Genomic DNA, 15,949 nt, shown 5'->3' with positions numbered 1-15,949 from the left:
CTTGATGATTTCCTGTTCTGTTCGTTCCCTCTGAGGCACCTGGCACTGGCCACTGTCGGAAGACGGGATACTGGGCTAGATGGACCCTTGGTCTGACCCAGTAAGGCCATTCTTATGAGGGGTGTTCAAGTGCTGTGGGGATGGGTAGGTGACCGTGTCGGGGGAAAGTACTTTGCAAGTGAGGGGTTATATGGAAATACACCTGGGCAGCAGCTGTGAGTGTGTGTAGTTGTGGGATTTGTGGGAAAGGGGTGGGTGAGTAGTTGCTGGAGTATATGGGGGCTGTGTGTAGGAAAGGGAAGGGGTTGTGTGTTGATCCAGTTTGACAGAAGTGAGGCAGATCATTCAGGCCAAGTGACAAGGACAGAGGGAGCTCTGTGGAAGTACTGATGGGGCGGGGGTCTGGCTTTTCACAGTCACACGATTCTCCATCCCCCCTCCAGCTTTGCACACCCTGTAACGGTTGTTGCCTTGAATCCTGATTTGTTGTTCGCTACATTTCTTTGATCCAAAACCTCAGAAAACCACTGCCAGAAAACAATATTCCCTGCTACCTAACTTCCAACTTGTGTTATTTACATAATCCACTGGCTCTCCTTTAAGAAGGGCTCATTTCTGGACTGGTTCTTTTTCCTACATTGTTGCAGCAGCCCTGTTTCTTATTGTGTCTTCTGAATTACTCCTCTTACCTTTAGCTAAGCTTCAGATATGAGACCCAAATCCAGTGCAGCAGCCGGCTTGTGGGAGATGGCATTTCTTTGACAGCTGCAGTTCAGAAATAGAGAGGCCAGTGTGTGAGTTGCATGTCTGTCACACACTCCCTTTACAATAAATACTTTAATTAAAAAAACTAATCATCACAGGGCAAAAATAACCTGCAGCAAATTGCAATTAGGCCGACAATGTTGTCTGTGAACCAGTTTCACTTCCCGATAAAGAAGCACAGAACAGATTAAAGAGAAAAGGGTACGTCTAAAGGGTAAAAAATCATATTTGTTTTTAAATCATTATTGGCTTAAAATTATGAACTTTTTTATAGCACTGCAACGTTTTGGGGGGGGGGGTGGTCTTCTTTGCTTTCTGGTATCTGAGACTTTAGGGTTCAATTGCTTCATGTTTTTAAGCAGTTCTCTTCAACCATAAGGACAAGAAAGTTACTTTTTTTCTTGTTTCCTTTCTAAGAAAAGCTGAAGAGTCTCTTGCAATCTCATGATTCCCAGCTGGAAATATCATGAATCTCGTGGGGGGAACGCTACAAGAGTGACGGTGGGTTTTGTGTTGCACGCGCCTGTCCCTGCCAGCTCATTTCAGACAGGCTGATATTTTTTTGGCCACTTAATAACCTGGGCTAGGTTGGAACCGGTGACCTAAACATGAATGGCTCTGAACGCTTCTGTGCCATCCATTATGCCAATCAGGATGGTTTTTAAAGGTCTTCTGGTGATATTTGTCCAGGGCGAGAGTAGAATTGGCTCTGCTGGAGGGAGGCATCTGGTATAAAAACCCCATGAGCTGTGATGTACTCCTTATAATGAAGATAGGCAACAGGGGTTTGTTATTTCATCTGGGAGTTTGTAGGGGTGACTCACAGAGACCCTGGCCTGGGATGAGGACGAGAGAGTGGGGGGCACAGCTGCTGGTATGGGGGCAGAGAGGAATGGGAAACATAGGGGGAGAATGGAGGGAGAGGAGAATGGGGTAGCACACAGCCTCCAGTATGGGGGGGAGAGAGAAATGGGCATTGGTGAAATGAGGGGCATGCAGTGCCTAGCATGGGGGAATGGGGGATATCGGAGGAATGGTGGGTACACAGCCCCTGGCATGGGGGGATTGTAGGGAGTCTCTAGAAGAGAGCGATATGGAAGTGTGGTACCCAGGGAGCTGTGGGGTGGGGGGAATGGAGGGATGCAAGAAGCCCCTGGGGTGTGCATTGAGCTCAGCCTAGGCAAGCTACAAAGTGCGCACCCTCCTAATTAATGTCATTGCAGGGCTAGGCAGATTGTATTCTCTGAATTATTATCTGATCATTTCTGTTACAACCCCCTCAGCTGCTGTCCTAAATTTAAAGAGTATCCCACAACTGTTTACCTGCTTTATGGAGGCGTTTCCCCTAAAGATGAGTCAGGCCCCCCCAAATCTGACAAGGTTGGCTTAAGAATCACATGCACTTTTTTGTTTGCTTATTTTTATTTTTTAAAGCGAGGTTCTTTTTATTTGCCATCTGTTGTCTCAATCACATTTTCTAGCTCTTCTCCGTAACCACGAAAGCTAGAAACCTACTTAAAACACACATACCCCACCTGAGAGCCACACCTAATCACATGCCTCCAGCAGCTGGAGCTTTAAGAAACACACACCAAATATTGCCAGACTCACAATAAAATCACGGGAACTGGGCACCGGCTGCTGTTGGATAAGAAACTTGATGGACCAGCCACGTGACCCACTAGGTCAGATCCTGCAGGCCTTAAATGAGCATGATGATATTTCAGTGTAATCCCCAGTAGGTTGATTTGCTAATTCTGCTTTGCTTTGGCCCTGGACTCTTATCCTATGAGACAGCTCCTGCACATACCAAGTAAGGCTAATTTCGTTGCTACTGTTTGCCCTGCCTTTCTTTCTCCAGCTAGCTCTTGTGCATTGCTTCAACTGGGAGGGAAGGGGGGAAACAATCTCTTTTCCCTCCCCCTTGGCTGCTGTAAATCCTCCAACCCAGCAGATGTCTCTTCTGCAAACTCAAAAGCTAGGCCAAGAAACCCACGCGGCTTTTCTTTCCCCAGCAGCCTGGAGTCCTGTCTTTGATCAATGCACCCAGGGGGAGAAAAAAATAAAAAATAAAAAACTTCCTAGAGAAGGCAGCAAAGTAGTCTCAGAGAGTTCCAGGGATGTTTGGGGCACCCCATGCAGGCAGGAGAGCTTGCATGCATCTATATGTCCGGGGGAGGAAAGATACAGGGATTTAGCACAGTCATAGTAGAATCTGGATTAGTTGCATTTACATGAGCACTAAGAGGGGAGGGGACGGGAGAGCAGCGCAGTGCTGACAACAGGACGAGGGTGAGGAAAAGTCGTTCCTTGCCCTGAAGCAGCGTCAGAGTGAAGTCTGCAAAGAAACTTTTACATGCACCCCCATGCCAGGTAAAAATCTGGAGGCACCGCGGCTTGCGTGGTGGGGAGTGGGACAGATGCCAGCTGTGAAAGAAATATGGCTGCTGAGGAAGGGAGTTTGCAGAGGGTGTATGTGTGCGGGAGGGGGATAATCAGTGGGTTGTGATCACTGTCACAGCTGTAATTTAGGGGGGTGGTTTGGAGCCGCAAGGCGACAACTCATTTGCTGGCTGTCTTTGGGGCAGGGGTGGCTGACTCAGTTTGGCTGGTGCACTGTAATAAAATATTGGGGGGGGGGGGTGACTGGGGTTGTTCTTAAGAGCTAATAATCTCTCCTGTAAGTGCTAAACCTGCTTGCTGCAAGCCACTTCCCTCATCCCCAGAGCAAGCAGTGTCTGTTTGCATGGTGTAAAAGCTTTGCTTTTAATGTCGGCAGGGGGCACCCATATGGGCAAACCCATCTTGCCCCTTGCTCCAAGAGCAGCATGCTCCCCGCTTCTGAAGCAGTGCAGACCCAGCCTCAATGCTTTGCTGCTCAGAACCCGTCTCTGGGGTTTGCCGGCGGCTTGTTTGCAAAGGGAACTCAGGACGATTATGGAACAAATGCCCAGCCACCTAGGGTGCGGTGTTCCTACAATTAATGGACAAGCTTGGGAGCGTCTCTTTGCATGTGTGTGTGTTGCAAAGCTTGAGAAAAGATTGTTATGTGGTAAGACACAAGGAGGGGTGGAGCCAGAGGCTTGTGACTTGGCTTGGAGAAGTTATCCAAAGCAGGGGGGAAACTTTGCCTGGGTGGCATCCAACCTCCTGGCAGCGGCTGCCTGAATTCACTAAGCAATGAATCCAGTGTGGAAAGTTTGCTGGGACCCTGGCTGCTCTCTGGTTCCGGCCTAAGGCCTGCCATCTCCTTCGCAGATGCTCCTTTTATTTTGCTGCGCTGGAGCGTGGGATCCCGGAGGAGGGAGAGGCTCAGAGAGTCCATGCTGAGTGTGCCCGGGAGAGCCACGCAAGCCGTGGTGGCTGCTGAGAGCCCAGACAACAGGACCCCAGTTAAGAAACTGGGTCACTCTAGGCTAAGCTCGTAAACCCGTAATTTGCAGTCAGAAGCGGCTCGTGTTCTGGGAAGGGGATGGGTGCCATGGATCACCCTAGTTTGCCTGTTTAAAAGCTGCTCTCTTAAACCCATCTCTCACGGAGAATGGCACGTGAGCTCTCTTCGTTGTTTTGCGGTCCCCATGACTCTGTCCCCTCAGATGATCCTACAGGACACCAGTAAAAAGGTCAGCCCTCCCTTTTTGTAGCTATTTATAGAGCACCCATCCCCGTGGCATCTAGGTCCTGAGGCCTAGATATTTGAAGCCAGCTTCTCATGTGGCAATGGAGACCCCTTCCCCTTTCCACCCAGGCCTCGCCGACTTAACCCTTTCTATCCTGGGGCCAAATGCACCGCCAGAGTAAATGGGTGCAACTCTGATTTCAATGCAGTGCCATAGTCCCATCTAGCCCCATGATTTCACCAGCTCTGATTCTAATCTGTGTTCTCGTCCGAGGGCTTGCAGAGCAAATTGCTTGCTGCCCGTACAAAGTAAACGACCGTTCTTACCTGTCACAAAACTTTTAACTGAATAAGGTTTGCATTTAAAAGCCCTCCTCTCTTCCCCCTCTTCCCTCCCACCCCCGCATGTGTTTTGGTATGGTATGTGCTGTTGTCCTCATTTTACAGGTGGGGAAACTGAGGCATAAAGCTGGGATTGGTTTACCCAGTGGGCTACAGCAAGTCAGTGACAGAGATGGGGATAGAACCCAGGAGTCCTGCTCTCCCCACTAGACTCTATGCCTGCTAGCCATTTAAGACCGAGCACGGAAATGAGCAAGTGACACAATCTAGTGGACTATGGCTGAGGAGGAATTTGGGTGAAAAGTGTTTTCTCAGGGTTTCACTTCTGATAAGTTGCCTTTGTCGGCTGTGATGCAATGGCTGTTTTGACAGCTCCGGGGAGTGGCCCAGGGAAGGAATGTGAGATTCTGGAGCACAACATTGCCATCTCTTGTAATTTTTTGTTTTGTTGTTGCAAGTCTTGTGATATTTGATGTGTTTCTTAAAGCCCCAGCTTCTGGTGTCATGTGGTGTGGGAGAATTGCAACTTTCCTTTTTTTAAAGTGTCTAGCCCCGGTGGTGGTGGAGAAAAGATTGAAAACATGAAACCTGAAGGCTCAGTTATTACTTGTATTATAGTCATAAAGTAGGACCGCACTGTGCTAGGGTGCTGTACAAACAGAACAAAAAGAGGACCTCCATTCCAAAGAGCTTCTAGTCTGCGAAAACTATAAGAAAAGAGAGAATAGATGGATACTTCAGACAGGGGAGCACAAGGAGACAAATAATGGCCAGTGCTCTCAGAGGCCGAGAAGTGAATAGAAAGAACCCCACATCTATATTAAAAAACAAAAACAAACCCAAAACAAATCCGTGATTTCTTTAGGATCCTGACTAGTGACTTTTATTTATTTTAATACCTGGGGCAGGCAAGACTGGTGACAGGACCGTGACTGCAAATGTTCTGATCGTATTTTCCTTGGGAAGAAACATCAGATATATACTCTTAAAGCAAGAGCATTTCCAGCTGGCAACAGGGCTGGCTTGACAGTCTCCGATCTCAAGTCCCCTCTATCACTGGCAAGGCAGGTAACCCCCACCAATTCTCCCACTGCCAATGTGCCTCAACCTTGGTCTGGGGAGGGGTCCCCCAAAGGGGAAGCTCATGTACGTGACCCATTCAATCCTTAGTCTCGGCAGAGAGGTAGCGGAGGAGGGGTCAGATGGTGCCTAAATTGCAGGTGGCTTTGAAAGCTTGTTTTCAGACATTAGACTGCAGAGAATAAGGTGGAAGCTGGATGCTTCTGTCATGAATGGTGGGCGCCTGGATCCTGTCTCTCTGTAATCTGTCATAACAAACTCCATTATCGCTCGTGATTTGGCATTAAGGGAGCTGGCAGTGAATTACCATGGCAAGACAGAATTCACAGCTGCGTCCGTATCCTTTTCTATCAATGCAGGGTACTCTGGCTTCCAAAGCACTGTAGCTGGCAACTCTTCACCACTCTCCTTTCTCCCTGGAATCCCCTATGTACTCAGCATGCAAATAGAGGAAGCTTTAATGTATCCTGGCTGCTTTTAAGGGTGCTTTTAAATTTCTCTGGTCCTGATCCAGCAAAGCACTTAAGCATGTGCTTAACTTTTAAGCACAGGAACAGTTCCAATTGACTTCCATGGTACTACCGATGTGCTGATAGGGTTTATGTGATAGTTTAGTATGTGATTAAGCGCTTTCCTGGATCTGGGCTGAAATGACTTGACTTTCCTCTTTTTTTTTTTCTTCTTTTTTTAAAGCTGTGGCTGTAGCTAGAAAAGGGCAAATTTTACACGGTCGCTTTTTCCGTTCTGCTCGTGTGAATGAGATCAGTAGACCTGACTGACTGAAGCAAGTTTTCAGGCCTGTTGCAGCTCTGAGCCTTGGTTGTAGTTCTTCATCCCCCTCTGATGGAGCCGTCAACAGCTGACTGCCGAGGCTTTAGTGCTGCTCATGTCATCAGGAGGTGGGAAGAGCCTAGAACAGTGGTTCTCAAAGCCGATCCGCCGCTTGTTCACCTGCCGCGTCCGCAGGTTCGGTCGATCGCGGCTCCCATTGGCCGCGGTTCACTGCTCCAGGCCAATGGGGGCTGCGGGAAGGGCGGCCAACATGTCCCTTGGCCCGCACTGCTTCCCGCAGCCCCCATTGGCCTGGTTTTCCACTGAATGCATCCGATGAAGTGAGCTGTAGCTCATGAAAGCTTATGCTCAAATAAATTTGTTAGTGTCTAAGATGCCACAAGTACTCCTTTTTCTTTTTTCACTATAAAGCAGTAAACCTCCCTACTCCAAGCCCATGTCTACGGTGCTCAGCCGGTGTAGCCATACTCTTCACACAACGCACCGTCAACCTGTGGAACTCCTTGCCAGAGGATGTTGTGAAGGCCAAGACTATAACAGGATTCAAGAAAGAACTAGATAAATTAATGGAGGATAGGTCCATCAATGGTTATTAGCCAGGGTGGGCAGGGACGGTGACCCTACCCTCTGTTTGCCAGAAGCTGGGAATGGGCCACAGGGGGTGGGTCACTTGATGATCCCCTGTTCTGTTCATTCCCTCTGGGGCACCTGGCACTGGCCACTGTCGGAAGACGGGATAGTGGGCTCGATGGACCTTTGGTCTGACCCAGTATGGCCGTTCTTATACTGGTATACTGTACCAACAAAGCACTCCTGCAGCGGATGCCGCGGGCAGGTCTACACTTAAAAAGCTGCAGCTGCACCAAAGCCTCTGTAGCGCATCAGTGGAGACGCTGCTACGCCATTGGGAGCCCTTCTCCCGTCGGCGTCGTTCATCCATTTCCGCAAGAGGCGGGAGCTGTGTTAACGGGAGAAGCCGTCCCGCCGACAGCGCTGTCTGCACCCAGGGCTAGCTCGGTATAACTGCATCACTCGGGGCGGGGGGGGATTTTTCACACCCCTGAGTGATGTAGTTATGCTGACGTAAGTTTGTAGTGTAGACGGGGCCTGTGTATACTGGCAAAACTGCACTTTTGCTGGTACAGCTTATTCCAGCCTCTGCCCGGAGCAAAACAAGCGAGACCAGGAAAAGCGCAGTGTTGCTTGCACAACTGTGTCCGCCCTAGGGCCTTTTGTTGGTACAGCTGTTTCAGTCAGGAATCGCAGCTCTTCACATCGCTGACCGCCAGAAGTGTGTCGTGTAGACATAACCTTAGTGTGGACATGGTTATATTGGTAGAGAGGTGCAGTATCCTGGGATAGCTGTTCCTGTGTGGGAAGGCAAATAAAACCCTACCGGTATAAGGCATCTTTGTTTCACTCAATAATTATTATTATGTTTGTTTGTTTTTTATTTCAACAGCACCCAGAGGGCCAAATCAAGAGCAGGATCCCAGTAGTGTGGGCTAGTGGGTAGTGCACTGGATTGGGACTCAAGAGACCTGGATTCTGCTCCTGACTCAGCCCCTGGCCTGCTGGGTGGCTTTGGGCAAGTGGCTTCCCCTCTCTGTGCCTTTGTTTCCCTATCTGACCTCTTCTGTAAAGTGCTTTGCGATCTACTGATGAAAAGAGCCAGCTGAGAGCTATGATTATTATTAGGGTGCTGGGCTCTATACAAATATAAGACAGTCCTTGCCCTACAGATATTACAGTTCAGAGTCCTAGATTTTTAAGGGTAGGAGGGACTATTATGGTAATCTAGTCTGACCTCCTGTATAACACAGGCCATAGAATTTCGCCCACTGATTCCTGCGCTGAGCCCATGACCTCCAAGTATGGCGTGGTCCTGCTGAAGCCAGTGGTAAAATACACCCACTTCAGTGGGGCTTGCAGTATATAAAGTTAAGCATGTTTGTTAAGTCTCTGCAGGATCAGGGTTTAAATGTGGAGAAGTGCCGGCAGGGCGCAGAGCAGACAGAAGGGTGTGGGGAAGATGGGTGGCACGCATGGAAGACTCTATTAGGGCAAGTTTACACTACGAAATGAAGGCGAGCTGAGTTATGTCGATGTACAGCCACCAGAGTAATTAAACTGCTTTTGCACGTGCGTGGTACGCTCCTTGTGTCCTCACCAGGAGCGCTTGCAGCGATTTAACTGTCAGCGCGGGGCATTGTGGCACGGCTTCTGAAAAGTAGCAACAGGCGATGTAAGCAATGCAGTGTCTACACTGATACCGCATCAACCTAACTACCTTGACCTAAGCGCTCCGCCTCTTGCGGAGGTGGAGTTATTAAGTTGGTGTTGTGGGCAAGTTACACCAGTGGGAGCTGCATTTTAGGGTGTAGGCTTACAGGGTTAGGTTGATGTAAGCTGCCTTAAGATCTCTCTCTGGAGTGTAGACCAGGACTTAGCTAAGGAACCATACAGCTGGTTTGTGTGCCTAAATGATAAATGACCAAGATGTTAATGAGGTGCTAACAGGCCACCTACTTAGCATATCGTTAACTTTGCATTATGATTGGTTTCTGGAAGTGTGCCTTAAGGAGGGGTTTAAAGCAAGGGAGGGTGTTGGCTGCATGCATTTGATTGGCATCTTTCCTTTAACTAGAAGGCCTGGTCTACACACAGGTTTTTGGACTGATTGAGGCTATGTCTGCATGACCGCTTATGTCAGCAAAACTTAAGCCGCCCACCTGAGCGACATAAGTTACGCCGGCATAAGTGGTAGCATGAGCTCCCTCCCATCAACATAGAGCAGCTACATGAGTGAGCTTACGGCTGTGTCGTAAGCTCTCTAAAGCTCTCTAGTGTAGACATAGCCTTAATTATATCGGGGGGGATCTTTTTTTTTAACTGATATAGTTATACCAGTCCAGCCCCCCAGTGTGAACGCAGTTATACAAGTATAAACATTACACTGGGATAGCTTATACCTCTTCTCTATGTTGGCTTCTCCGTCACTGGCCATTTTAAAATCCAGATTGGATGTTCTTTTTAAAAGATTTGCTCTGGTTCAAACAGGGATTAATTCAGGGATGTCCTATGGCTTGTGCTATGCAGGAGGTCAGACTAGAGGTGATCACAGTGGTCCCTTTTGGCCTTAGAATCGATGAATGGCTGGAACTGCATCCACGCTGGAGGGGTGTTACTGTTTTATACTTATACAGGTATAAGATGGTACAAGTGCTGTGTGTGGACATGCCCTAAGTGCTGTTTTCTGGCTGGGTGTGTATTTTTTGTTGCTACTAGGGGTTTTCTTTCTTTCTTTCTGTGCTTCCCGTGAGCCAAGCAACTTCCATACCAAACAAAAAGGGCCGGAGTAGGATTCTGAAAGGTCTCCCTGTAAGAATCTACCCACTGACCCTGCCTTGGAGGGTTTACAGTTCATTTGCTTTCAGACTTGACATGAAAAGTGAGAGCCATAAATTTGGGGGGGTTATGGGGAGGGTGTGAGGAAGAATAAGGATTAAGGTGATTAAATCTCTTGGATACTCAGCGGAGGCATGTAATAATAATCCCTAGTATTTTTCATCAGTAAATCTCAAAGGAGGTCAGTCTCATTATCCTCATTTTACAGGTGGGGAAGCTGAGGCACAGAACAGGGCAGTGACTTGCCCAAGGTCACCCAGCAGGCCAGTGGCAGAGCTGAGAATAGAACCCAGCTCTCCAAATTCCTAGGCCAGGGCACTCTCCATTATGCCACTCTGCCTGTGATGAATTTGTACCTGCTACAGCAGGGGGATTTGAATGAATTGAAGCAGTTGGTTTGGGATGGGGAAGGGAATCAGTGCTCTAGGGATCAGCATGGAAAAAAGGCCCGGAAACGGGAAATGCAGCCAAGATTTCCAAAAGGGGACTGATGTTGCTGGCCTTGTTTCTGGGGAGCCAACTTCAGACACTTTTTAAAGGACCTAGATAAACAAGGTCCCCTTAAGGCATCTGAAGCTGGGCACCTAAAAAAACACGGGTTGCTGGAAAGTCCTGGCCTGTATTGCTGTGTGCCAAGCAAAGCTGATATCCATTAGGTGTGTGTCTGTCCAGCTGCAAATGAGCTGACCTGTAACGATTACTGGAAATCTCATAATGGAATTATTAGTTCACTCTTTCTCTTCTCCTCTGTGTGTTTGTTCAGTGAACAAGGAGGAGTCTTCCTACTGGAGCTCCATCTGACAATGCTGCCAATGCCCCAACCCAGTTAAACAGCTACGGGAGAAAAACAGCTACGGGAGAAAAACTGGAAAGGCAAGTCAACGCACTAGGTGGAAAGATCTACAGATCAGGTCAAAACAAGATAAGAAAGCACCAGCCCTCTGCTCTGTTGACATAACCTCAAGGCTAGAGAGAAAAGGACTTTAGGTAAAGAATTGGGAGGAATCAGGAGATTCCAGACCACTGATAAGGCAAGAATTAGCCAAACAACCCCACTGACTTTGCTTTTTTTATTTCATGACTTAAAAATACTTTTTGTAGGAAAATCTTTGCTCTATAGATTGCGGGGGGTGGGAACATACATTTTCTATAATTACGTCAGGCCTGTTTTGCAAGCTAGTTGTTCTGTCTTTGTTTTGTTTTGAGTTAAAATCTCTCCCCTTCTTTCTAGATTATTGTTACTTTTCTACACCCTGAAAAGCATTGAGAAGCCAGTTGCAGACACCTTTTTTTATTTTTAAAGGTGATCTTGGGCTATAATTATCCAAAGTATACGCACACAGAGCAGGTGGAATATTGCATTTCATCAGTGCTGAGTAATTGAATTTAAAACATGAAAGGAAGAGGGATTGGGATTAATTTGCCTTGAGGAAATTGATTGATAAGGGATAGGCCAGGCATCAGTTTGGAATCAGGTTTTTTGGGAGGGGGCGACCTTTAAAAAAACAACTTTCATAGAAACCTCAAAGTGCCTAACAAAGATTTTTATTTTTTTTTAAATACCCTGGACTGACCAAGCAGCACTAAATAGATTCTGGAACAAGAATTAGACTGTTTTAAAAGGAGCTATATATGATAATCTTATTCTTTTTAGATATACTTTTTTTATTAATTTGAACAAATTTAATGGGGAATCTAAATTAATAGACAGGAAGAGGAAAGAGCTCTGAACCTGATCAATGAATAAGAGTTTGTTTTGCTTAAAACATACTATTTTTATATCCTTGAAAGAAACATAGTCCTTGATTGTTACTGGACGGACTTGATGGGTTTGTAAAGGCTAGGTTGAGACGTGGGGATTTTTTATTTTTTTTCTTTTCCAGAAGCAGGTGTGGTTGTTGCTTACCCCCCTCCAGTCGTGTTCAGTGGAATTGGCTTCCGTGAGAATTTGTAGAGTCAGGGACGGGAGCGAAATACGCGACAGAGTCAGACTGCAGCGGAAAGTGAACCGGGATTGCAGCTGGAGCTGGTTACCAGAGAGGGACCAGCCTGCGTGATCCGCTCTCTGCCCCGGTGAATGTGCTAAGGACATTGAGGGGCACTGCGGAAGGGGTTTTGTCTGGGCCAGATGGAGCCCCGACTTGAGCAGGTGGATCCCATGGCCACGAAAGGGGATGATGTAAACGCAGAAGTCACCAGACCTGAAATCTGCCAGGCCCCTCTGGGGCTAGAGGAGGACGCTGCCGGCATGGAGGATGGAACCCAGGCTGCAGCAGGGCAGGGCCGCATGCTGAATGGGCAGGAGCCAGAAAGCCCAAAGGGGATTGCGGTAACGCACAGCGAGGAGGCTCCTTCTGGGCAGGGCAGCTTGAGCTGCCAACAGGCCGCATGCCAGGAGCATGAGGACACCCCAAGGAAGGATCCGTCCCCGAGAGCAGGGCCCAGTGACAAAGGCAAGTGGCTGGAGCGTGGGGAGCCAGAAGGAAGGGCGGACCCCAAAGAGAAGCAGCCTCCCCCAAGCGGGAGTATCCGAGCAGGAGGGGTCACCTCCCCACCGGATGACCCCATCGCCAGCCCTAGCCCAGGCTCCGCAGAGCAGGCGTCTGATGCCACCAAGGCCCGGCCCCCAGCCGGCGAGACCGAGCCTGACTTCTATTGCGTGAAGTGGATCAGCTGGAAAGGGGAGAGGACACCCATCATCACCCAGTGTGAGAACGGGCCCTGCCCACTCCTGGCCATCATGAACATCCTGTTCCTGCAGTGGAAGGTAGGTGGGAGCTAGGGGAGGCCCAGTACTGCTGTTCAGAGCAGGTGTGCTGGGTGCGAGGAGGGGGCGGTAAGGACCTAGAGATCTAATGTAGTTCATGTGAGAGGCTGTTATCTAGTGGCACAGAGGAGGCTACTCGTACTGAGAGGTTGGATGGCCTGAGGGTTAGGGCACTGACCTAGTACTGGGGAGACCTAGGTTCAAGTCCCTGCTCTGCCACAGACTCTGAGAGACCTTGGGCCAGTCATTAGCATCTCCGTGCCCCAGTTTCCCCAGATGTAAAATGGGGATAATAGCCCAGCCCCACACAGGCACTTGGGCTATAAAGTGCTCAGATACAACAGGGCCCAGATAAGTATCCAGGACACTGGGGAAACCTGCTCCAGGGGGGGACTTGAGGGCTGATGCTAGCTATCTGCTGTTGTGTGCTCTCTCCAGCGACCCCTGGGAGGACATGGTCCCTCTCAGCGCATGCGTGGGGAACGCGTGCCGAGCTGCTGTTGCCGCAGAACTGTTCTGTAGTCGCTGAAGCATTTGCGCTCTGAACTCCTGTTGTCAGGGTTCTTCTCATCTCGGGGTCAGAGCCAGCCCCCTGAAGTGCGTGGAAAGACTCACAGTGGGTTTTGGTATCCTGGGATGTGTCTGCCGTTACGGTAAAAATAAGTGTAGTCAAGTCTCATGCTTCAAGGCACCTGCTGGCTACCGCAGCGGTCAGGAAGGATTTTTCTACCTCTGTGCAGCGTTGTTAGGTAGCATGGCCCAGTAGATCAGGGCCTGAGACTCAGGAGACCTGGTTCTATTCCCAACCCTGCCTCTGATTTGCTCTATCACCTTGGGCAAGTCACTGCCTCTCTATGTGCCTCAGTTTTCCCATCTGTCAAACAGGGGTAACAAGACTGATGCAGTGTGGGAAAGTGTTTAGCAATTGATGGATGAAAAGTCCACCTTATGGTGAGGTGGTTGTTTTCGTGCCATCTTCTGAAACATCCAGTGTTGGCTGGTGGTGATGTGGGTTTCCCAACGTGGGATAATGGGTTAAGAGGGCTAATGGTCTGAATCAGTATGACAGGAGCCAGACTAGATGGACCAAGTGTCTGACCCCAATATGGCTGAAGCGGGGCTACTGGGTTAGTTGGACCATCTCATGTGGCATGGCAAATCTGCGTAAGGATGTTATTGGTATTGATTATCGCTGTGCCCTGATTCAAGGGGAAGCCTTGAGGGTCAAAGCAGTGCTGGGAGAGAGGGTCCTTCACTAACTTCGCCACCTTCCGTCTGTCTGCAGGTGAAACTCTCCCCCCAGAAGGAAGTGATCACGTCAGACGAGTTGATGGCGCATCTCGGTAAGTGGTGAATTCAGGAGAGCACCTGAGGGCACTGGGCTTCCTGGAACTATCCTGTGTTCCTGGGGTGCTCAAAATTCCCATCAGCTTCTCTGGGAATTCACCATGTCAGAGTTCCCTCCCCACTCTGAACTCTGGGGTACAGATGTGGGGACCCGCATGAAAGACCCCCTAAGCTTATTTCTACCAGCTTAGGTTAAAAACTTCCCCAAGGCACAAATCCTTCCTTGTCCTTGGATGGGATTGCTGCCACCACTGCTAAGGGTCCACTGAGCTGCGGCCTCAGTTTCACCATATACTGGTCTGTAGAGATGCTGTACCCAAGGCAGGCTGTTTCAGAATTTTCTAAGAAGGCCTCTGTATCATCACTTACCTTGTAGGTAGGGAATTTTTTGGAATGGGGAGCGGCACCTGGAGAAGGATTGTTAGGGTTATCTGGTAGACCCAGCTTAGCCCTTTCCAGATCTAAGCACTTCAGCTCTAACTCCGTATCCAAGCATTTTGTCTCCATTTCCGTCTCCAAGTGTTTTGCCTGTTTCCTCTCCTCTGCTTCCAACTCCAAGCATTTTAAGGCCATCTGTCTTTCATGTTCTTTCTGTCTCTCTTCAGCTTCAAATCTGGCTAATTCTAGTTTCTTTTGGACCTCACTTTCCATCATCCTAGCCTTCCTGCGCTTAGCCTACCCTAACCCGAGAGCTAGAAAGGGGAGGGGGGGAAATCAGCTTATAAATTCCCTTGCTGTAACTTAACTCCTCTGCCTCCAGGTAAAGAAAAAATCTCCAGCTGCTCTCAGCTTAAAAAACAAAAACAACAACAAAAAAAACCTCCCTGGTTTTCAATCAGCCAAAAGAAAAATTGCTTTTAAAATCATCAGGTCTGTGCTTCTGGTTCAAAACGATCCCATTCGCTGCCACCATGTCAGGGTTCCCTCCCCACTCTGAACTCTGGGGTACAGATGTGGGGACCCATATGAAAGACCCCCTAGGCTTATTTCTACCATCTTAGGTTAAAAACTTCCCCAAGGCACAAATTCTTCCTTGTCCTTGGATGGGATTGCTGCCACCACCAAATGAGTTAGACAAAGATTCAGGGAAAGGACCACTTGGAGTTCCTGTTTCCCCAAAATATCCCCCCAAGCCTCTTCACCCCCTTTCCTGGGGAGGCTTGAGAATAATATACCAACCAAATAGGTAAACAAGGTGAGCACAGACCAGACTCTTGGGTGTTTAGGACACTAAAACCCAATCAGATTCTTAAAAACGGAACTTTATTATAAAGAAAAAAGTAAAAGAAGCACCTCTGTAAAATCAGGATGGAAGGTAATTTTGCAGGGTAATAAGATTTAAAACACAGAGGATTCCCCTTTAGGCAAAACTTCAAAGTTACAAAAAACAGAAATAAACCTCACTCTTAGCATAGGGAAAATTCACAAGCTAAAACAAAAGATAATCTAACGCATTTCCTTGCTTTACTTATAATTTTTGTAATCTAGATACTTATTTCAGGTAGGGTTTTAGGAGAGGGTTTTTTTTTTTCCTGCCTGGTCCCTCTCTTTGTCCCGAGAGAACACACAACAAAACAGAGCACAACAAAACCTCCCCCCACAGATTTGAAAGGATCTTCTTCCCTTATTGGTCCTTTTGGGCAGGTGCCAACCAGGTTATTTGAGCTTCTTAACTCATTACAGGTAAAGGAGGGATTTTATGCTACTCTTATCTGTATGGTTATGACATAGGTACACAAAAAAGAAGGCAGGACTGGACCCTTAATGCTATCTCCTGCCTGCTTGTGTGGGTGCCTTTCTTCCCTGCCCCAAACACAAATGGGAAACAG

The 15,949-nt window shown here is 48.3% G+C and overlaps 1 protein-coding gene across 9 annotated transcripts in view; it reads left to right on the top strand.

The window, feature by feature from the left end:
* Positions 1-2,782: 2,782 nt before the first annotated feature.
* The window catches only part of MINDY1 (MINDY lysine 48 deubiquitinase 1), a 28,294-nt gene continuing 15,127 nt past the window's right edge, over positions 2,783-15,949 (top strand). For 2 of the 9 annotated variants that reach the window (XM_073322517.1, XM_073322509.1), the window contains exons 1-4: positions 2,783-3,138; positions 10,770-10,879; positions 11,890-12,773; positions 14,059-14,116. In XM_073322517.1, coding sequence (XP_073178618.1) covers positions 12,135-12,773; positions 14,059-14,116 — 697 coding nt within the window. In that variant the 5' untranslated portion in view covers positions 2,783-3,138; positions 10,770-10,879; positions 11,890-12,134. Of the gene's footprint in view, positions 3,139-4,050; positions 4,389-8,060; positions 8,187-10,574; positions 10,663-10,769; positions 11,038-11,889; positions 12,774-14,058; positions 14,117-15,949 lie in introns of those variants that run through there. The other 7 variants (XM_073322512.1, XM_073322511.1, XM_073322510.1 and 4 more) reach the window with 7 other exon arrangements.

Source organism: Lepidochelys kempii, chromosome 24, assembly GCF_965140265.1.
Source record: "Lepidochelys kempii isolate rLepKem1 chromosome 24, rLepKem1.hap2, whole genome shotgun sequence".
Lineage (NCBI taxonomy): Eukaryota > Metazoa > Chordata > Testudines > Cheloniidae > Lepidochelys > Lepidochelys kempii.
Note: the sequence above shows the minus strand (reverse complement) of the source record. Positions and strands in the feature narration are given on the sequence as shown.